Source organism: Loxodonta africana, chromosome 14 (genome assembly GCF_030014295.1).
Source record: "Loxodonta africana isolate mLoxAfr1 chromosome 14, mLoxAfr1.hap2, whole genome shotgun sequence".
Lineage (NCBI taxonomy): Eukaryota > Metazoa > Chordata > Mammalia > Proboscidea > Elephantidae > Loxodonta > Loxodonta africana.
The window spans coordinates 62,658,368-62,682,283 of record NC_087355.1 but is presented as its reverse complement, the minus strand read 5'-3'; the positions used below and the strand labels follow the sequence as shown (position 1 = coordinate 62,682,283).

Here is a 23,916-nt window from a genome sequence, read left to right as displayed (position 1 = left end):
TTCTATCACATACATATCCTTTTGCAAATTTCTTTTTCTCCTTTACATAGTTTTTGGGATTTATCAATGTTAGAGATATGTAGCTTCAGTTTATAAATTGTAATTTCAGTATGATATTCCATCAGATGAGCATATCAATTAATTTATAAGTTTTTCTGCTGAAGGACATTTTGGCTGTTCCAGTCTTTCATTACGAGAAGAGAGTGAAAATGAAATGAACACTCTTTAAAGGCCTTCTTAAACGTATCTGTGAGAGCCTAAGATGTGTTTACACCTGGGAGTGAGATTGCTAGGTCAAAGACTATAAACTTCATCAGTTTAACTCCATATTGTCAAAGTATCCTTCAAAGAAATCGTACAAATTTATCCTCCAAAGTAGAGGATGAAAGTTTTAAAAACTCCATGTTTTGAAAAGTTAGTACTTGTGTCAGACTTGAAAGTTTTCGTTCTGTTGAATGTTAGATGGTTTTTCATTGTCGTTTGTGTTTTTCCCAAATTACCATTAAGCATCATTTCCTTATTCTTTTGTATACTGAGGTTTCCTTTTTGTTAACTATATATTCATGTCATTGCACACTTTTCTAATAAGCTGCTTCTTTCTCTCTTATTCATATGAAATCTTTATGTATTATGGATATAAACCTTTTATCTATTGTCTGTGTCATAGTAAACACCTCATTCCCTAATTACTTCTATCTTTGGCAAATAATCTTACCTTATTTCAGATTTTTTCCACTCTACAAAAGTTTTAAAAATCACTATTGTAATATTTAATCTTTCCTTTTTTCATGGTCTGTGCTTTTTTTATCCTGTTTTAAAAGCCTTTCCGTATTATGAGGTCATAAAGGCATTTTTAAAAAGTGGCTTCTAAAGTTTGAAAGATTTGCTTTTCACCAAGTCTTTAGTCTATTTAGAGTTTATTTTTGTGTAAACTAGGAAGTTTGTTTTTTTTTTTTTTTCTGTATGCATCGTTAATTGCTCTAACACCATTTATTGGCCTGTATTGAGATCAAAGTTTCTACACCTCAGTTTCCAAATTCTCTAATCTGTTCCATTGGCTACTGCCTTTTTTTTTTTTTTTAAGATTTGGTGTTTAACCTTCTGTTTTGGTCATCTAGTGCTGCTATAACAGAAATACCATAAGTGGATGACTTTAACAAAGGGAAGTGTATTTCCTCATATTTAAAGTAGGCTAAAAGTCCAAATTCAGGGCCTTAGCTCAAGGCTTTCTCTCTTTGTCAGCCTTCTTATCAATCTTTCCTGGACTAGGAGCTTCTCTGCGCAGAGACCTGGGTCCAAAGGACATGCTCTGCTCCTGGCACTGCTCCCGGCACTGGTTTCTTGGTGATATGAAGTCCGCAACTCTCTGCTTGCTTCCTTTTCCTTTTCTTTCTTGTAAGATAAAAGGTGGTGCAGCCCACACCCCAGTGAAACTCCCTTTACATGGGATCAGGGATGTGACCTTAGCAAGAGTATTGTTACAATCCCACTCTAATCCTCTTTAACATAAAATTACAATCACAAAATGAAGGACAATCACACAAAACTGGGAATCATGCCCCAGACAAATTGATACACACATTTTTGGGGTGACATAATTCAATCCATTATACCTTTCCATCTACTAATGTGGCATATCTCATATGTATCCATTTATTGATGTCTTCTTAAAAGTCTTGCAATAAAGGCTTATACTTTGCTTTATAAAATTTTTCTCATTTTACTTTTAGGATCCTTATAGTTTCCACTGTTATTTTAAATGATACATTTTTAAAAATAGATTTTATGGCTATTGCTAACAATAAGACAACAATATATTTTTGTAATTTCTTAATATCTAGCAAAACAGCTTAATTAACTCTGGCATGGGTAATCACGATTTTCTGCAAAATCTTTGTTTTTTCTAGGTAGGTGATATTGTCTGCAAATAGTGACAATTCTGTTTCTTCCTACCCTGAACACTTTCCATTTGGCATGATGCTTTGGATAGAAATTTTAGTACCATTTCAAATAGAAGCAGTAAAAGCCATCATCCTTGTGTCATTGCTGATTTTAAAAAGGAAATATAGCTAATACTTCACCTTTGAGTATAATGTTTGCTACTGGCTGGGAGCAATGTTAATAAGGGCTATCATTTTTGAGTTCTTGATTTTTCCAGGAACATTTCCTAGTAATTTACATATAAAAATTATTTTACATGTTTATTTATATTTATATGTGAAATATATATATATTTATATATTTTTTTCTTTGGCAGAAATTTAAGTAATTTGCCCAAGGTCATATGGCAGAGCTATAACTCATTTCAAAGAGTAGGATCCAGAAGTCTAAATTCTTATCAAATATATTATACTTCCTAGTGATATTCTTTATTGATTATAGGAAGTTCCCCCTCTGTTCCTAGTTTACTAAACATTCTTTAATAATGAATGGGATAGAATTTTATGAATTATTTTTACAACTATTGAAAATAATTGCATGATTCCTTTGAGAAGTTTCTAATGTTTTATATTATAGACGTTCTAACATTAAACTTGTTTTTTACCGGTTGAAAATAAATATTTATAACTAACATGACAAATAGTTAATACCCTTTATATACAAACAGCTCATACAGATCTCTAAGAAAAACGCTAAGACACCAACTAGTAGGAAATTGAGCAAATTATATGTAAAGAGATTTCCCAAAAGAAGAAAGACAAATGGGAAAGAAATTAACCTCACTAAAAATCAAAGAAAAGCAGAATTTCTAAGTGGCAAATGCCCTTTTTTCTGTGAAACAACAACGATTACAAAAATGAATACTCAGTGATGACGAGGGTATAAAATATAAATACTCTCACATACTCCTGATGGGAGTTAATCAGTGTATTAGTTTCCTAGGGCTTCTATAACAAAGTACTACAAACTGGGTGATTTAAAAACAACAGAAATTTATCATCTCACAGTTCTGGTGGCTAGAAGTTAAGCCACTAGGGGAAAATCCTTCCTTGTGCATTCCTAGCTTCTGGTGGTTCCTGGCAATCCTTGGCATTCCTTGGCTAGCAGATGCTTCACTCCAGTCTTTGCCTCCTTCTTCACAGGCATCTTTCCTCTGTGTCTATGTCTCCCTGTGTCTCTTCTCCTCTTTTTAAAAGTGCACCAATCATATTGGGTTAGGGCCTACCTTACTCCATCCAGTATGACCTCCTGTTAATAACATTTTCAAAGAATCTTTCCAAACAAGGTAATATTCACAGGTGCCAGGGTTTAGGACTTCAACATTCTTTTGGTGGGACACGATTCAACCCATAACAATCAATTTGACATTTCTGGAAAGCAATTTACATTATTTATCAAAAGTGTCTAAATATTCTACCCTTTAATTCAGTTTGTCAATGTATTACAAGTCTACAAGTCTATTGCTACATAACAAAGCACCCCCAAATTTAGCAGTTTAAAGAACAATAACATTTATTGTTCCATATAGCTTTTTCAGGTCAGTAATGTGGGAGCAGTTTGGCTAGATGGTTCTGATGGACAATTTTCATGAGGTCTTAGTCAAGCTGTTGACCAGGGTTTAGTCGTCCCAAGGCTTGACTGGGGCTGGAAGATCTGCTTCCAAGATAGCTCACTCACCTGGCGAATGGCAGGAGCCTCAGCTCCTCACCATATAAACTTCTCCACAGGGCTGCTAAAGTGTCTTCACAACATGTCAGCTGTTTTCCTCCATAGTGACTGACACAACAGAGAGAAAACGAAGAGGAGGCCATGATGCCTTTTGTCTTAGTTATCTAGTGCTGCCATAACAGAAGTACCACAAGTGTACTTTAACAAAGAGAAATTTATTCTCTTACAGTCTAGTAGGCTACAAGTCCAAATCCAGGACATCAGCTCTCCAGGGGAAGGCTTTGTCTTTCAGCTCTGGAGTAAGGTCTTTATCTATCTTACTCTGGAGTAGGAGCTTCTCTGTGCAGGAACCCCAGGTTCCAAAGGACATGCTCTGCTCCTGGCATTGCTTTCTTGGTGGTATGAGTTCCCCCTCACTGTTTGCTGCCTTTTCCTTTTATCTCTTGTAAGATAAAAGGTGGTGTAAGCCACACTCCAGGGAAATTCCCTTTGCAGTGGATCTGGGATGTGACCTTACTAAGAGTGTTAGGATCCCACCCTAATCCTCTTTAACATAAAATTACAATCACAAAATGGAGGACAATCAGACAATACTGGGAATCCTGGCCTAACCAAGTTGACACATATTTTTGGGGAACACAATTCAATCCATGACACCTTTTATCATGTAGTCTCAGAAGTTACCCTTCATCATTTTTGTAATATCTTAATAGTTACACACACAGAAAAAAAAAACTCAGTTCAGTGTGGTTGGGGGGGGGGTCACACAATTACACAAGGGTATGATCATTGTGGTGCTAACACTTCTTTGTTCCTCTTACTTTCCTGTGCTGAGTTCCTTTTGTTTGTGGGTTTCTTGTTTTTTGTAGATTTTGTCTTTATTGAGACAATATTTTTCTTCTTTATTTTAATAAGTAGGTTTGTTAACTATCTTTGTGGTTACCTTTAAATTTACCCTTATTTTCCTAGGCTTGAAGAAGTCTATTATTACCTGGTATTGTCTTGAATTCCTCTCCATTAGAAAGCTCTATACCCATACCATTTATTCCCCCTTTTATTGTTCTGACGTTGTTTTCATTTACAGATTACCCTCTCTAGTTCCATGTTGCATTTCTTTTGGTTTTGGATAGTCCTTGAGAGTTCATTTCCTAGATTGGTATCTGGCTGGTACAATCTCACCTCCTAGATTCAGCCTGTGGTCTGATGTTGTTTGTTCTCAGGCCGAAGGACTCCCTTCAATAATTCTTGTAAGTGTGACTTCGTTTTTACATATTCCCTCAATTTCTGTTTATCTGGAAATGTCATAATTTCACCATCATATTTGAATGAAAGTTTTGCGGGATATATTATTCTTGGTTGGCAATTTTTTTCTTTCAAGGTTTTATATATGTCATTCCATTGCCTTCTTGCTTGCATGGTTTCTGCCATATAATCAGCATTTAGTCTTATTGTTTCTCCTGTTTATGAAACTTTTTGTTTTTCTTGAGCTGCTCGCAGGATTTTTTTCTTTCTCTTTGGTTTTAGTGAATGTGATTATGATACACCTTGGTGTTTTTGTTTTGGGGTCTATCCTATTTGGGGATCTTTGAGCTTCTTGGATGGTCAGCTTTTCATCATTCATGATATTAGGGAAGTTTTCTACCAGCAATTCTTCAATGATCTCTGTGTTTTCTGTTTTCTCTCCCTGTTCTGGAACTCTGATCACTTGCAAAATTTTTGCTTTTGATTGTATCAGACATAATTCTCAGGGTTTCTTCATTTTTCTTTGTTCTTTTTTTCTGATTTTTTCCTAAAACAGAGTTGTATCTGTCTGTCTTCAATTTTGCTGATTCTGTCTTCTATCATTTCAAATCTGCTCCTCAGCCTCTTTATGACACTGTCCATTTCTGAAATCTTGTTTATCTTTTGGATTTCTAATTGTTGTTTTTGTATGATTTCTAGTTGTGAGTTTATTTTGGCATTTTTTTCCTGTATTACTTTCCTGAATTGTTCCATTTTTTTTTTGGTCTGTATTTTCCATGAATTTGTCTGCCTTTTCCATAAATTTGTCTATTTTTTCCCCCATTTTTGTCTGCTTTTTGCTTCAACTCTTGGATTGCTCTGAATATTAGAGATTTGAATTCACTGTCAGGTAGTTCTAGTGCCTTTTCTTCTCCTGGAAAGTCATCTGGTGTTTTATTTTGGACACCTATACTATAATTACTATAACCATCCTGTCCTGTTTTTTTATATGTTTTGAGATTGTCTGCTGTGTCCAGGACATTCAGTAGGTATTTTCCTCATTTCTTTATTGTAGATGTATTTGTTTCATACTGCTTTTTTTTTTATTTGGTTATGTCTGAGCAGGCAGGCTGTGTGTTCTTTGTTGTTTTCTCATCTGTAGTCACAATACTTTTCACCTCCTTGTCCAATGGGCAGGGCCAGTCAATCAGCTATGGTGCAGCTGGGCAGGTCCAGCTGAAGGGGAGGGACTGGGATGGGTTATTTGTGGCACATACTAAGGCTGACAGGGAGAGACAGAAATCAGTGCTGGGCAGGTTCCAGTAGGCCATGCCTGTGCTTCTCAGGGGTGTGATGTTCAGTGCACGGTGCAGGTAGGCAGGAAAGGGGGGGCAGTTGTGATGTGTGGAGCTAATAGGGGTTTGGGGAAGAGGAGAAGGGGAGAAGAGAGAAACAGGAGCTAAAAACAAACAAGAAAAGAAAGAAAAAAGAGTGGTAAGGGAGATTGCCACTGGCATGGAGAGAAAAAGAAACCAAGAAATGGAGAAAAGCAAAAAAGGAAAAAGAAAGAAAAAAAATAACTAGATAAAAATTTGAAAAAGAAAAAAAGAAAAGCCCCCAGAGTCCCAGAGTCCCACCGGTGTGGCTGGTAAGACTGGGGAATTGACTCCCAGGCTACATGGTATAGCTTGGCTAGAGGCAGTATTAAACTATCTTTACACTCATGGAATCAAAGCAGACTGTTCACCATTTGTTACTTTTAATATGCATTGCTGATTTCAGTGCACAAATATATTAAATAATATTTTGGTAATCTATTACTAAAGTTATCATAGCTGTATTACATAGCTCTAGTGACCCTATGCACAACAGAATGAAACACTGCCCAGTCCTGAGTCATCCTTACAATCGTTGTTATGCTTGAGCTCATTATTGCAGCCATTGTTGTCAATCCACCTTGTTGAGGGTCTTCCTCTTTATCGCTGAGTCTGTACTCTGCCAAGCATGATGACCTTCTCCAGGGACTGATCCCTCCTGACAACATGTCCAAAGTATGTAAGACACAGTCTCTCCATCCTTGCTTCTAAGGAGCATTCTGTTTGTACTTCTTCTAAGACAGATTTGTTCATTCTTTTGGCAATGCATGGTATATACAATATTCTTCGCCAATACCACAAGTGAAAGGTATCAATTCTTCTTTGGTCTTCCTTATTCATTGTCCAACTTTCACATGCATATGATGCGATTGAAAATACCATGGCTTGGGTCAGGCACACCTTAGTCTTCAAGGTGACATCTTTGCTCGTTAACACTTTGAAGAGATCTCTTGCAGCTGATTTGCCCAATCAAATGTGTCTTTTGGTTCCTTGACTGCTGCTTCCATGGGTGTTGATTGTGGATCCAAGTGAAATGAAATCCTTAACAGCCTCAATCGTTTCTTCATGTTTCATGATGTTGCTTATTGTTCCATTTGTGAGGGTTTTTGTTTTTTTTACATTGAAGTATAATCCATACTAAAGGCTGTTTTTTTTTTATCTTTATCAGTAAGTACTTCAAGTCCTTTTCACTTTCAGCAAGCAAGGTTGTGTCTTATATATATTGTGAGTTGTTAATGAGTCTTCCTCCAATCCCCCTTCTTCTTCATATAGGCCAGCTTCTCAGATTATTTACAGATTTAATAGATATAGTGAAAGGATAGAGCCCTGACACACATCTTTCCTGACTTTAAACCATGCAGTATCCCCTTGTTGTGTTCGAATGACTGCCTCTTGCCCATGTACAGATTCCTCATGAGCACAAGTAAGTGTTCTGGTATTCCTATTCTCCACAATGTTATCCATAATTTGTTGTACAGTCCACACAGTTGAATGCCTTAGCTTAGTCAATAAAACACAGGTAAACATCTCTGATATTCTCTGCTTTCAACCAGGATCCATCTAACATCAGCACTGATATCCCTGGTTCCACATCCTCTTCTAAATCCAGCTTGAATTTCTGGCTATTCCCTGTCGATATACTGCTGCAGCCACTTTTGAATGATATTCAGCAAAATTTTGCTTGCATGTGATATGAATTGTCATGGATTGAATTGTGTCCGTCCAAAAATATTTGTCACCTTGGTTAGGCCATGAGTCCTAATATTGTGTGGTTGTCCACCATTTTGTGATTGCAATTTTAAGCTAAAGAGGATTAGGATGGGATTGTAACACCTTTACTAAGGTCACATCCCTGATCCAATGTAAAGGAAGTTTCCCTGGAGTGTGGCCTGCACCACATTTTTTCTTACAAGAGAGAAAAGGAAAGGGAAGCAAGCAGAGAGTGGGAACCTCATACTGCCAAGAAAGCAGTGCTGGGAGCAGAGCGTGTCCTTTGGGTCTGACGTTCCTGTGCATAGAAGCTCCTGGTTCAGGGTTAGGTTGATGAGAAGGCCAATAGAGAGAGAAAGCCTTCCCCTGGAGCTGACAGCTTAAATTTGGACTTTAAGCCTACTTTACTGTGAAAAAGTTAATTTCTTTCTGTTAAAGCCATTCACTTGTGGTATTTGTATTATAGTATTTTTTTAGATAGCTAAGACATCAATGATGTTGTTCAATAATTTCTGCATTCAGTTGGATCACCTTTCTTGGGAATAGGCATAAATATGGATCTCTTCCAGTCCTTTGGCCAGGTAGCTGTCTTCCAAGTTTCTTGGCATAGACGAGTAAGCACTTCCAGTGCTGCATCCATTTGTTCAAACATCTCAATTGGTATTCCATCAATTCCCAGAGCCTTATTTTTCACCAATGCCTTCAGAGCAGTTTGGACTTCTTAGTTCAGTACCATTGGTTCCTGATCATATGTTACCTCCTGAAATGACTGAATGTCAACCAGTGCCTTTTAGTATAGTGACTCTGTGTATTCCTTCCATCTTCCTTTGATGCTTCCTGCATTGTTTAGTATTTTCCCCGTAGACTCCTTCAGTATTGCAACTCAAGGCTTGAATTTTTTTCTTCAGTTCTTTCAGCTTGAGGAATGCTGAGCGTGTTCTTCCTTTTTGGTTTTCTGTCTCCAGCTCTTTGCACATGTCATCTTACTGCTTTACTTTGTCTTCTAGAGCCGCCCTTTAAAATCTTCATTCAGCTCTAAATTCATGTAATTAAGCAGTGAAGATAAAACCTATTTGCCATATCTCAGCAGGATATATGTCCATTCCTGATTCTCAGCTTAAGCTTAAGCTTTATCCTACTGTGGGAGTCAGGCTACAGATGTGAAATTAAAAGAAATGGTAATTATATTAATAATTTATCATGCACTGACTGTGTTCTAGGTACAGTATTAGCCCTTTTTGATGCATCACCTCTATCTCCCAACAAGCAGGCCCACTTACAAATACAACAAAAATATAATATTAACATTATTATAAGTATCACTATTCCTATTTTATAAAAGATGAAACTGAATATCAGATTATTAAAATGAGTTGCACAAGACTGCATACATTATTACTACCATTAAGAGAAAAAGCAAGGAAAAATATAATAAACACAGAGAGAAATCCATATTCATTCCATGACCTACATCATTCTTCTCATCGCTATAACTACAACCCACCATTCTTAGCTACTATACCAACACGCACATATACATGGTTCCACATGAAGTCTTATTTTTATACTCCAGAAACTATTTCTTTGTGATATTAGTACTGACTTCATGATCTCTGCAAATCCATACCAAGTGATTCTGTGGAAAAATCTCATTGCCCACTTCAGGGTCTCCAGAGCCTTTCTTTTCTTATCAGCCTCCCTATTTCCTAGTCTTACTTCAAGAAATGCTTCCTCCTCAAATTGTCTCATGTCTTAAAGCTAGTAATATGAAATCATCCTGTTTATAACTATCACAGACAGACATACATCTCAGAATTTTCAAAATAACATGTGTACCCTCAAAATAAAGTGACATATAAATAGACGCTGTTGGCAGTACAAAAGTTCTGCTTTGGCATTTGTAATGCATGTTATATATAGTGACTTAAGCACATTGTTTTCTCTTAGCACTGAAAAAGTACTTTTTAAATCCTGACTCATTTGAAATAATGTTTTTAGTAGCTCTTTAATTAAAAGCCATAGGTAAGACATAAGTTTTATATAATATGTAAAATGTGTATAATATATAATTTAATATATACTGCATAATATACAATAATTATATATTTCTGTTGATTTTATATATGTATGTGTATATATATATATGTATGTGTGTATATTCAGCAGAAATAATTTAAGAGAAAAGTTAAAATATATTACAGCTAGCAGATATCTCCTGAAACATTTTATTTGGAGATTATCAGGCAAAGGACTCGTTTACCTAGGATCTATTCAGTAGACAAACTACAGTTAAGGTGAATAAAATTAATTATTATAAAAAAATAATGTTAGCATCTTGTCTGACTCAAGTCAACACAGATTTTTTATTCAAAAACTAAAATCACCTTTCTATCTACTGCCTAGCCCTTTACATAAGGATTCTCCAGATGTTTTAAAAAATTCCAGTTGTAATTGCTATGGCATAAGTGGAAGTGAACAAGGGCAGTATTATTCATAGAAAGCTACTCACCAAGGATTTAAAGCAGAATGTAAACATAATAATGAAATAAATGAATCCCCTGAAAATGAGGCTAGCAATATAAAATTGTTGCAGAGACAATATTTTTATTTTTTTAATTTGTCGACCATGTTTTCCTCTCCTCAAAAAAAGAGGATGTCATTGTATTCGCATTACAGTTTCACTGACATGTCATTGAAACTTCTGGGAAAACTTTAAAGAAGGAAAAAGCAAACTTTTCAAAAAGATGACTATTAGATGCTTAGACCTGTCAAAGAGATTAATCCTTTTAAGCAGTAATTTCAATCCTTCCTTTTCCCTCAAGGGATTCAGTTCAATTTCATGAAGGCCAGCTGCAAAGGCTACATTGCAGTCCTGGTTAAAAATTATGTTGAGGTTTTTTTTTTTTTTTTTCTTTGTGTAAGAAAAGGCTAAAGCCCCATTCTAAGTGACCAATCTAGTATTTGCCCTGCTAGTTCTTTCCTGAAAAGTGTTGTGTGAATATTTTTATCTGGAAAGAATTGTAGTTCCTCGGTTTAGGAAGCAATTTTTATAGCGAAGTGTGAGTGTAAAATATAGGGCACAATTAAGGAACAACTATAATCTTGGCGCATTAATTTTAAAGTGTGTGTGTGTGTGTGAGTAGGCACACTTGGGAGGTCAAATTGTTTAGCTTTGGTCTAAAACTCAGGTATTCAATTTATCTGACTGGCACACACCATTGCATCTCCCTTTCTTGCTCTTCATCTCCCTTCCACTAGTCAACTCCTTATTATTTCTCAATGCTCAGTTAAGATATCACTTCTTCAAGAAGGTTCCCCTGTAACATGCTTCTCCTTATTCATCACTCTTTACACATACAGGCATTTATTGAATGGACTATAAACTCCATAAGTGCCAGAATATTTTCTGGTTATCCACTAATCTGTTTCCAGCATTAGTTGGATTGTGGGCTCTTAAGAAGTATTTTTAGAAAAAGGAAAAAAGAAATGGAGGAGAGAAGGTGGACCTTATTCATTCCTCTGATATTTTATTAAAATCACTTAAATTATGATTCCACCATTTTCTTTGGTTGAAGTAAGACAAATTATACATGGTACTGTTTTTAAACTTTGAAAATATCCCCTGAGGTCATCTTTTAGCAAAATAACAGATTGGCGCACAAAAGAAATTATTTGTGAGTATGGTGCTCTATTAAAAAAAGAAAAAACACCTATATGAGACCAAATGATCAACAATGACTCTAAGCCAAGATAAGATAAGGGGACAGGGGAACTAGAGTATAGAAAACAGAAAACCAGAACACAGTTGAAGAGAATGTTGACACATTCTCTTTGTTTAATGTTGCAGAGCAGTTTGTGTAGAACTTGTCAAATGGAAATCTAACCTGCTGTGCAAACTTTCACTAAAAATACAATAAAATATTATTTTTTTTAAATTCTATATGGCGTCTTCCTAAAGCACAGAATTCTTATTAGTTCTTATAAAACTTAAGTACTTTAAATTCTTGGCAAACTTTTAAGAATGGACACTATATATTCTTACTGTTACAATTAATCAGATTTTAATATAAGTTCTGTATTAGCCAAGCACTAAGATATTGTTCACTTAGATTCCAGTGGTTCCCTGACTCATACGTAGAAGTACACCTGCCTCCTGACTTCTCATTAGCCTAAGACAAATTCTAATATAGAAAATCACCACGTTTGGTATCCTGAATTTATTGTGATGGCCTTACCTTGCATATTTATTACTTCTAAGTAACCTATAATAATAATAAACTGGAAGGCAACTCCAGGCTTTATCCAGGTCTGTTAACAAAAGGATGTTCTAGTGCCTAGCCCACAAAATCTTTTTATTTCTGTACACTTTTTCAAAATGCTTTAGTTTACTATCTGCGAGCACAGAAAACATTTTCTTTGCTGTGAGTGGACTTTATTTTCCAATTTGTCTTTTATTGCTAGTTTTGAAAGTACTTTACTTTGACACAGACTGTACATCCAAAAAGTCTGTGGCTCGGATTTTGTAAATATTTTGTCGCTTTTTTATAAGGGTAGACTTCTGATATGGAGGATAACTAGAGGAAATACAATAGGGTAAGAGAAATAGTTGCAGGACAGAGAAGTAGGGTCCCTTACTTTCCTTCTTGTGCTGAATTGTACTGAGCTCAGCATAGGCAACGATGTAATTTCTAGGGTCAGTAGCATGGGATGGCTGTACATTATTTGGGGTAAAGATCTTTTAAACAAATAAGTAGTAGAAGGGATCCTGCTTTTTTTCCTCCAAAGTCAATTAAGATAACTTGTCCGTGGATTACAGCACATACTTAAATAAATTTTAAAATTCTGTATTTGGCTGTATTATACACTAATATTAATAAGAATACCTACCAAGATTTTTTTTTTCTCCTACTAACCAATATAAATTAGCAAAATTTCAGATATGGTTAAGAGCTACTTTGTACTTTGAGCCCCCAAACAGAATCAGAAAGGGTACTTTCCATTTAGAGGAAGAAATGAATACATCTTAGAAATTTCATTAAAAAATAGCAATTTAAAGAAACTTATTTTATATCACTACTCTTTTACAGCAAAACTCCGAGAATCTTGCTTTGATCCAGGCAATATAATGAATGGTACCAGACTTGGAATGGATTATAAATTAGGGTCAACGGTCACCTATTACTGTGATGCAGGCTATGTTCTTCAAGGTTATTCAACACTCACCTGTATCATGGGAGATGACGGAAGACCTGGATGGAATAGAGCCCTACCAAGTTGTCATGGTAAGAAGCACTTTTTTTTTTTTTTTGGCTGACTTTTATTATTCGGCAGAAATACTCAATTTATATTTAAAGTAATTTGTGGATTTTTTTTTTTTTTTTAATGAACCCTTTTACCTATAGTCAACAAGTGTGGTATAGAGAAAAGCAATTAGTTATTATCAGAGAATTTTTAAGTGAGTTCAATAATGAACTGATTTTGGAAAAGGGCTTATGTTACCAGGTGTCTCTAAAACAATGTAGGCAATCTCACTGAGAGCCAAGGCATTGCCTATTGTGTTCATTCTTATGTCTTCATATAGAGTGCCTGAAAATGTTAGCTGCTCAAAATCTATTTGCTGAATAAATGAAGGACACACTAAAACTAGCATTCCAGCTTAAGTAACTTAAATAATATCAAGAATTAAGCATATGCATATGCATTTCTCCTGAAAATAATGTTATGTAAGGACTTTTTTTTTTTTTAAGGACATGTTTAGGAATCATATGCTTGTATGTAACTCTATATAAGAACAGAGATACGGTAGAAAATAACATTTCAGTAAGGAGAGAGAAATAGTTATATCACTGTAGAAGGTTACCACAGACTCCCCAGTCAGTTGAATGATCCTAATGCAGTGTACAAAACTGGCATGGAGATGATATCATCTAAGAGTTTCCAAACTAGGGGTCACCACCAGTGAGTCATATAATCAATTTATTGGGTCCTGACTAGCATTTTTATAAATGACATGTAATTGAATCAATTTAGATTAAAAAAAAAAAACTATAAAGGAGAAAAATATTAGAATTCAAAGTCAGGTTAAATTTGTGGAACTTTTCTCAGTTATGTGCACACACATATACACACACATATATAGTTGTTCTTGTTACCTGCTGTTGAGGCAGCCCCTGCCTCATGGAGACTCTATGTGTTAGAGTAGAACTATTACATAGTTTTCTTCGCTATAATCTTAACTGAAGCATATTGCCAGGTCATTTCTTCTGCAGAGGCTCTGGGTGGGTTTGATCGGACAACCTTTAGGTTAGTAGCCAATCACAAACCCCTTGCACCACCTGGGCTCTTATACAAACACGCATACACATACAAACGAATATGTGTGTATGTTTACATTGGGCCATGATACTATGTGTTTTTCTTACTGTGAATTTCAGTGAAAAAATAAAACAAGTCTGATCTGATGGTTAGTAGTAGTAATTTTTGGTGTCTGATGTCCATGGTCATGTATCACTTGTTAAAATTTTATTGTATACCTGTATATGATTTCTGTACATACACAAGTCACAAGGGTGTTGATTGTGGATCCAAGTAAAATGAAACCCTTGACGACTTCAGTATTTTCTCCATTTATCATGATGTTGCTTATTGGTCCACTTGTGAGAATTTTTGTTTTCTTTATAATCCATACCTAGGTCTGTGGTCTTTGATCCTCATCAGTAAGTGCTTCAAGTCTTCTTTGCTCTCGGTAAGCAAGGTTATGTCATCTGCATATCACAGGATGTCAGTGAGTCTTCCATCAATCTTAATGCTATGTTCCCCTTCATATAATCTAGACTTTTGGATTATTTGCTCAGCATACAGAATGAATGAAAATGGAAAAGAATACCACCTTGATGCATGGCTTTCCTGATTTTAAACCACACAGTATCCCCTTGTTCTGTTCCAATGACTGCCTCTTGGACTCTGTACAGGATCATTATAAGCACAATTAAGTGTTCTGAAACTCACTCTTCACAATTTTATCTATAATTTGTTATGATCCGCACAGCTGAAAGCCTTTGCACAGTCAAAAAACACAGGTAAACATCTTTCTGGTATTCTTTCAGCAATGATCCATCTGACATCAGCAATGGTATCCCTAGTTCCACATCCTCCTCTGAATCCAGCTTGAATTTCTAGTAGTTCCCTTTCTATGTACTGCTGCAACTGTTTTTGAATTATCTTCAGCAAAATTTTATTTGCATGTGATATTAATGACACTATTTAATAATTTGTGCCCTCTATTGGGTCATCTTTCTTTGGAATGGGTACAAATATGGATCTCTTCAAGAGTGTTGGCCAAGTAGCTGCCTTCCAAATTTTTTGGCATAAGTGAGTGAGCACCTCCAGTGGTCCATCATTTGTTGAAACATCTCAATTGGTATTCCGTCAACTCCTGGAGCTTTCTTTTTTGCCAGTGACTTCAGTGCGGCTTGGAATTCTTCTTTCGATACCATCGGTTCTTGATCATAAGCTACCTCCTGAAATAGGTGAACGCTGACCAGTTCTTTTTGATACAGTGATGCTTCCTGGGTTGTTCAGTATTTTTTCCATTTAAAAAGAAAAAAAAGGAAAGGTCAAACTCATCACTGTCAATTCCAACTCGTAGAGACCCTGTTGGACTGAGTAGAACTGCTTCATACAGTTTCCAAGGAGTGGCTCGTGGATTTGAAATGCCGACGTTTTTGGTTAGTAGCGTAGCTCTTAACTACTACGACACCAGGACTCCATTTTGCCCACTGAAGCCTTCAAAATTGCAATTTGAGGCTTGAATTTTTTTCTTCAATTAATTCAGCTTGAGAAATGCTGATCTTGTTATTCCCTTTTGCTTTTTTAACTCCAAGTCTTTGCACATTTCATTATTATACTTTATTTTGTCTTCTCAAGCCCCTTTGAAATCTTCTGTTCAGCTCTTTTACTTCATCATTTCTTCCATTCACTTTAGCTACTCTATAATCAAGAACAAGTTTAAGAGTCTCTTCTGACATCCATTTTAGTCTTTTCTTTCTTTCTTTCCTGTCTTTTTAATGACCTCTTGCTTTCTTCATGTATGATGTCCATGATGTCATCCCACAGCTCATCTGGTCTTCAGTCATTATGGTTGAATGACTCAAATCTATTCTTGCGATGCTCTCCAAATTCAGGTGGGATATGCTCAAAGTTGTGTTTTGGCTCTTGGACTTGTTTTAATTTTCTTCAGCTTTAACTTGAACTTGCATATAAGAATTGATGATCAGTTCCATATTCAGCCCCTGGCCTTGTTTTGACTGATGATGTTGAGCTTTTCCATCATCTCTTACAGCAAATGTAGTCGATTTGATTCCTGTGTTTTCCATCTGGTAATGTCCATGTGTAGAGCTGACATTCTGTTGTTGAATAAAAGTATTTGCAAGGATTTTGCTGGCCAATTTTTTCTGAGGTAGACTGCCAGATCCTTCTTCCTACTGCTGTTGAGTCAAATCCAACACATAGGGATCCTAGAGTACAGAGTAGAACTGCTCCATAGAATTTCCAAGGAGAGCCTGGTGGATTCAATCTGCCGATCTTTAGACTAGTGGCCATAGCACTTAACCACTACACCACCAGGGTTTCTTCCTTCTACCTAGTCTGTCTTAATCTGGGAGCTCTACTGAAACCTGTCCAACACAGGTGATCCCGCTGGTATTTGAAATATCGGTGGCATAGCTTCGAACATCACAACCACACTAAAGCCACCACAATACAGCAAACCTAGAGACACATTGTAGGCTTTACTTTAACTTCTCTTTCTGACTGAGGAGTTGCTTTTGGGCTGTGGTTCCTGAATGCCAAATAAGGAAAACTTTTTGTTCATTACTTTTTTTTCCCCCCAAAATTAAAAGTCAACATCACCATACTTTGTGTAAACTCTTCAATTAACCATAATTTGCTTTTTGTTGTAATGTTGTTTTAGTCTTACCACAGATGACATTAAGCTCCATGAAGTCATAGTCAACATTTTATGCTTCAATCATGTTGACACATTAATTCATATAATCAGGCTCTTAATAAAATTTTGCTAAATTGAATTAAGCCATAAGATTTACAAAGTTTGTCTATTTTAGTAGATAGATTTTTATCATCTAAAGGATTAAGTGCACATTTTCAATCTGAAGAAAATGTTTTCAAGAGCTTAAGTTGAACACTGGAGGATTATATTTGTCAGAAGAGTAGATCCAAAATGATAGTATCCTGTGATAAATCCTGTTCAGTGATGAGAAGCCCTGCAGTTTATCTCATGAGAATGTCACATGTATTAAGTGACAGGAAAACAGGATACCTTTTCCTTCAATTCACTTGATGATAAAAAAAATGTGTTTAGCAAGTAATTTCTTCTCTTTTTATGTTTCATACTTTATAAAGTATCTGTTCAAACTCTGTTACTTTATTTATCTATACACATACTGAAGTCATATCATTCTGATCTATCATTTGACTCAATATTAGATAAAGATAATAAATCACAAATAGCTCCGGATTCCATATTTTTCCTATAATATTCATTCCTTGATTTATTTCACCTAATGGCATTGCATTTATTTCTATAAAAAGAGCTCTAACCTATCCTGGGACATCCATCTCTTACCTCTTCACCTCCCTCCTAACTAGCTTACCTTCTTCCCTTGTTCCCTATGCAGTTTCTTCTCAACACAACAGAGTGATCTTTGAAACATACCTCAGATCATATCACTAATTTACTCAAAATACACCAGTCGGTTCCCAAATCAGGGTAAAAGTCAAAGTTCTTACATGAAGAAGCTGTATTTCATCTGTCCGTACATACTCTGACCTTTGTGACACCTCTACTATTCTCCTCCTTTACTACTCCCTTTGAACTCCGGTGACCTCCTTGATATTTCTTTAACGAACTAATCACATTTCTACCGTAGGGGCTTTGCACTTTCTGTCCACCCTGCCTGGAATATTTCTTCAGCCATCTGGTTGACTAGCTCTCTCACCTCCTTCAGGTATCTGATCACTTGTCTTCTTATATAAACCATTCGTATCTACTCTCTCACCACCAGTGCTCCCAGGATAGAATAAATATCTACATTTACAAATGTAGCTATATATCCTGCATAAAGGTTGTTCTGATGTAGGTAAAGCCCCAGTTACTTTTAGAACCTCAGAACTTTGAAAGGTAAATCATAAAATTTGGAATCACTGGCTACAGTATCAATGCAATATTCTTGATCCTTTCCATTGTTATAGCATACAGTGAGCCTCCAATTAATAGCTGACTGATATAAGATGTTTGGCATAAATATATTTGAACTGTTAAAGAGCCACTAGTTTTCCAGTTCTTCTAAAGAGACCATAGCATTTATTCATCCCTTTTTTTCAGGCATTCAAAAGTCATTTTTGGTAACAATTACATCTCCTAAGTATTTTTTTTTTTTTAAGTATTAGGGATAAAAACATGAATTGAATATGGTACTTGCCCTTACAGAGTTTACAATCTGGTGAGACATATTGTACATCAGTTAAAGGTCCATTACTAGAAATAAGAACAGAGCATTGTGGACACAGAGCATAGGAGTGTGCCTGGCTAAGTTAGAAAGAGAGACTAAGGAAGGCATACTTATAAATATGATAAATGAACTGAATCTTAAGCATATAAATAAGAAGTAACCAGATGAAGCAGAGGACATGAAGAGATGAGATGTTTTACACCTAAGGTTGAGCATGTGTAAACATCTAGAAGAAATAGAAAATCTAAAATGGCACAATGTCAGGTACTCAATAAAGCAAGAATATAGGGAAGAAGACTGATGAAAAATAATAATAGCTTACCTGTATTGAGCACAAATTTACCTTTTTAACACATATTATTTTATACCTCATCACAACCCCCTAAAGTAAGGACTATTAATATTCTCATTTCCTAATCACTGCTCTACAAGTGAGCTGGTTAAATCTGCAAAGGATCTTGTAATTACCTTTTTATATCACTAGAACCTAAAACGGCCTAGCATATTTTAGTTGCTTAAATGTTTTATGAATGGGTGTATAGTGCCAAGAGAAGTAATGGAATTGTGTGTGGTGTAGTGGTTAAGTGCTATGGCTGCTAACCAAATGGTTGGCAGTTCGAATCTGCCAGGCACTCCTTGAAAGCTCTATGGGGCAGTTCTACTCTGTCCTATAGGGTCACTATGAGTCGGAATCGACTTGACGGCACTGGGTTTTTTTGGTTTGGGGCTGGGGTTCACTTATTTATGAAATCTTCCTCCAGGTTATATATGAGAATTTTGAGAAGGTAAATTCCTACCAATAACTGATTCAAAAGTCCATCTGAAATGCAATAGAAAATACAATTTTTAACAGAGTACAAATGCCTTAGTAGATATGCTTAAAAACAAAAACAAAACAAAAAAAAAATCATTGCCTTTGAGTTGATTCCAACTCATAGCGACCCTATAGGACAGAGTAGAATACCTAGTCAGTGCTAACTCAATTCTTTTGAAAATATGGAACATTATGTTTAATACCTTTTTTTAACTTACACTAATCTAAGTGCTGGATTCTGCAGAAAAATTAAATCAAGGATTCAATCACTAATGACGTTTGAGTCTCCCAAGTGCCTAAACACAAATATGTTAGGATTGGAAGCACTCATCTGGCACCATTCTTAGTTCAACTTCCAACTATTTATGGAATTACAAAAGCTTTTAAAAGGAGAGCTCTCTTACCCCGTAAACTGAAAAGAAAGCTTTGAAACAAACCAAAATAATAATAATAGTTCACAATTATAACTTTCCAACTTCAGAGTAATCTGTCATTAGTAACCTCTATGACCTACCTTAAATTAAATCATATTGTTTGAGTAGAAGAAGTAAATAACTAAACTATTATTCCAGCTCTTCTGTTTAAATGGCATGAATTGCCTTAGGCTAAGATCCTCATTTCAAAGGTCCTTGAAGTTGATACTTTTTTATTTTTTACATATGAAACAAGTCTGAAGTACCATTCTGTGATGAATGCATATAGAGATTATCTAATCTAATATAGTGATAAATTCAGCATTTGATGTCATTTAAATATGGGGTATAATTAAAGTATGTAGATGAAACATTCATAAAACAAAGGCTCAGTGGCTAATTATTACTGATTATCAAGTATCTGCCTTTAATCAGCAGCACATAGGAATTTTGAACATTCAAAGACCTAACACACAGATTATGTATCAGATTATGTATGTATTCTGCAGAGAAGTGTCCTATATTTTGTATGGAAAAAATTTAAGGTGGTATTGAGATAAAACAAAAATATGAAAAGTAGTATGTTTAAAAGGAAATGAGAAGGGAAGATAATGTTATTGAGTACCTGCTCTTTTCCAGTGACTGTTACGTACATTATTTCTTCAGCCTTATCATTGTTACAAATAAATCCCTACTGCTATGGGTTCAGAAACTCTGGTGGCATAGTGGTTAAGTGCTACGGCTGCTAACCAAAAGGGCGTAGTTTGAATCCATCAAGCACTCCTTGTAAACTACAGTGCAGTCTACTCTGTCCTATAGGGTCACTATGGGCAGGAATTGACTTTATGCCAATGGGTTTATTTTTTGGTTTGGCTATTGGTTCTGGAGCACACTATCTAGACCTGTCCATGTAAGAAGCAATTGATTGAAAATCAATGCCTGTAATTTGCAACATGTAATCTTGTGACCATTCAAAGGGGGCTGGTATTTAAACCATTTTTATTTTTCCTGCCTTTGGCATCCCCATCCCTATAGCATGTTTTCAGATGGGCAGTCACATGGCCTCTCATTGTACTAAGATACTCCTCATTACAATGTTGTCTATGTTTAATCCAGACCTCGAATATACTTTCCTAATATGTTGTCAGTTTTTGCAAAAAGAAAATAATATTTATGTATACCAAAAGTTTAAAAAACCCAGTGAGGTATTATTTTCTCCTTACAGATGAAGAAAGTAAAATATATAATGGTAACTGTTAGAGGTCATGGTGGAATCGAGATGCTACTCTACTAAGAAATGGTGTTAAGGTAACAAGACAAAATATCTAAGGATAGCCAAATATTTACTTCTGTTGGGGAAATTAAAATCCTACTAACAGAGTTCTCTCCATAAAGCCTACAAAAGAAGAAAAGGAAAAAAAAAAAAAAAGTTTTGTTATTGAATAAGTCTATCAAGAACGCAAGGCCCATCGCAGGTGGTCTTCAAGAGACTACAAAGACTAGACAGAAGTTCACATACATGTAAAGTTAAAAAAAAAAAAAGGAACAGTAAAAACTGTTTTACCTCCTTGAGAGATAAATATGTGCCCCTTGTGACAGTCTTTTCTATACCTATTAGAGAAGATGGACTTAATTTTGGAGATATGTGTTTATGGTTCCAGTGGTCAGAAGGTGTACTAGTTTCCTAGAGCTGCTGTAAACAAATTACCACAAAATGAATAGTTTAAAGCAACAAAAATTTATTCTCTCACAGTTCTGGAGGCTAAACATCTGAATTCAAGGTGACAGCAGGGCCATCGCCTCTTGAAAGACTCTAGGAGGAGATCTTCCTTGTCTCTTCCAGTTTCTTGTAGTCCCAGGTATTCTTTGGCTTGTGGCAGCATAATTCCAATCTCTGCCTCCTCTTCACATGGCCATCTTCCCTGTTCATCTCTCTGGCTCTGTATCTCATCTCCTTTTTTATAATAATGCCACTACAATGGTGTTATGGATTTTGATGTGTACCCCAGGAATGTGTGTTGACTTGATTGGGCCGTGACTCTGAGTGTTGCGTAGTTCTCAACCATTTTGTCATCTGATGTGATTTTTCTGTGTGTTGTGTGTTCTATCTCTATGATGTTGATGATATGAGATTGGTGGTGATTGTGTTGATGAGGCAGGACTCAGTCTACAGGATTATATTGTGTCTTAAACCAGTCTCTTTTAGTATATGGGGGAGACAGGTGATTGGAGAGACATGGGGACCTCATGCCACCAGAAGAGTAGTGCCAGAAGATGGGCGTATCCATTGGACCCTGGGTCTCTGCACTGAGAAACTCCTAGCCCAGAGGGAGATTGATGACAAGGACCTTCCTCCAGAGCCAACAGAGAGAGAAAGCCTTCCCCTGTAGCTGATGCCCTGAATCTGGACTTTTAGCCTGCTAGACTGTGAGAGAATAAATTTTTCTTTGTTAAAGCCATCCACTTGTGATATTTATATTAAAGCAGCACTAGAGGACTAAAATGACTGGGGTTAGGACCCACCCTACTCCAGCATGACTTCGTGTTAACTAATTCCATCTGCAAAGACCTTATTTTCAAACAAAGTTACATTCACAGGTACCAAGGTTAGGGCTTCAACACATCTTTTTCAGGAATACAACTGAACCCATAACAGAAGGCCCATGACCTTATACTGTAAAATCAAAAGCAATGGCCTTTTGTCAGATGTTTTCTGTTTTCAAAGAGACACCCTAACGGAAGGGTGTGGGTATCTACTTCCCTCCCTTTTATAAAACAAAGAAAATTTCATCAAGGAGAGAATCCTTGCACTTCAAGGAGAGAATCCTTCACTTCAAGATTCCTAAGAGAGATGCATGCTTAAAAGAAAACAAAATACAGCTGTCTGTGTAACAGAGACTTTGGTCCCTAATCCCAAAACTCAACCCTAGTGAGTTAAACTGAACTACATGGGAGAGTTAATTAGCAAAGCTGAGCCATATTTAGATTATATTTCTAAGTAGCCTCAACACTAAGCCAACCCCTAAGACTGAGTATTTCTCCTCAAGTCCCAAACCTGAGTTACTACTCATACCTTTCTGATTCAGGTTAGAATTTAGCAAAAGAGCAAGAAAGGGTCCTCCAATGAAGTTAGTATTTTCCAGATCTTCTTAGGCCAAAGCAACAATTCCAGAGGCAAACTGTCTTGAGGGCAAGAGTAGGCAGAGAATGACAAAGAGAAAAAGCGGTGGTTAGGGAGGAATTAATAAGAGGAGGGATTCCTAAGCTCTTTCATGCATGCTGGTGAATCCTCTGGACCTCTTCTTAAAAAAAAAAAAAAAAAAAACAGTTGCCACTGAATTGATTCCAACTCATAGCGACCCTATAGGACAGAGTAGAACTGTCCCATGGGGTTTCCAAGGAGTACCATCTGGTTAGCAGCCATAGCTCTTAACCACAATGCAACCAGGGTTTCCGGACCCCTTCTTAGAATCATCTTTTTAAGTGCGTAAAATAAAATAAACCATATAGGCTTAAAAAGAGAACCAGTTGTATTAAAATATAGCTATCAAAGTACTTTTTTTAATCAAAGTGCTTAAAATTATAATTAAAAATCACAAATTTTTGATGTAAGTGTATATATTCATCTTAAAGCACTAGATTGGAAGATCTTGCAGAAGGTCTAATAAGTCCTATAATTTTAAGTAGTAATGAACATAAATAATATTTGCAATATCTGCTGCAATTATAAAGTAATATGAAAATACCTGTGATTTCTATTGATGACAAAGTCCCAGTTACATCTAATTCTACTGTGCCTTGTTGCATCTGTTCATAATTAAAGGGAATGCTAAAATTCAGCTTAAAAACATCAGTTAGTGACTATTGAAAGTGTAGACATTTTTTCTTCCCCATTCAAATTTAGGGAGCTAGAAAGAGAACCTCTGAATTATAAGCAAGAAGAGAAGATTGGTCACAATCTCTGCCCTTCTGTAAGTAGCATTGGCTCCTGTTTCCCCTGGACTTCTAAAGGATAAAAAGTTTAAAGAAATAGAGAATCACATGTACAGTGACCTTAAACAGCCAAATATAGTATTCCTACCCCTTAAGAAGGAAACGAAGTTGTAACATTGCTTTTCCTTTGGGATCAAGTGCTTTGCTGGATATCTTTGGGAAAAATTAAATGAAGTGAAAATGAAAGTCATGAGCTCTTTCTGGAGGGCAACAATGCCTTGCCTATGGTCACTAAAAGGCATTCCTATTTC

General features: G+C 36.0%; 1 protein-coding gene across 3 annotated transcripts in view; it reads left to right on the top strand.

The window, feature by feature from the left end:
- Positions 1–23,916, top strand: part of CSMD3 (CUB and Sushi multiple domains 3) — a 1,388,861-nt gene that overhangs the window by 1,045,874 nt on the left and 319,071 nt on the right. For all 3 annotated transcript variants that reach the window (XM_064268007.1, XM_003408442.3, XM_003408441.3), the window contains one exon: positions 13,004–13,198. In XM_064268007.1, the coding sequence (XP_064124077.1) occupies positions 13,004–13,198 (195 nt within the window). The remainder of the gene's footprint in view (positions 1–13,003; positions 13,199–23,916) is intronic.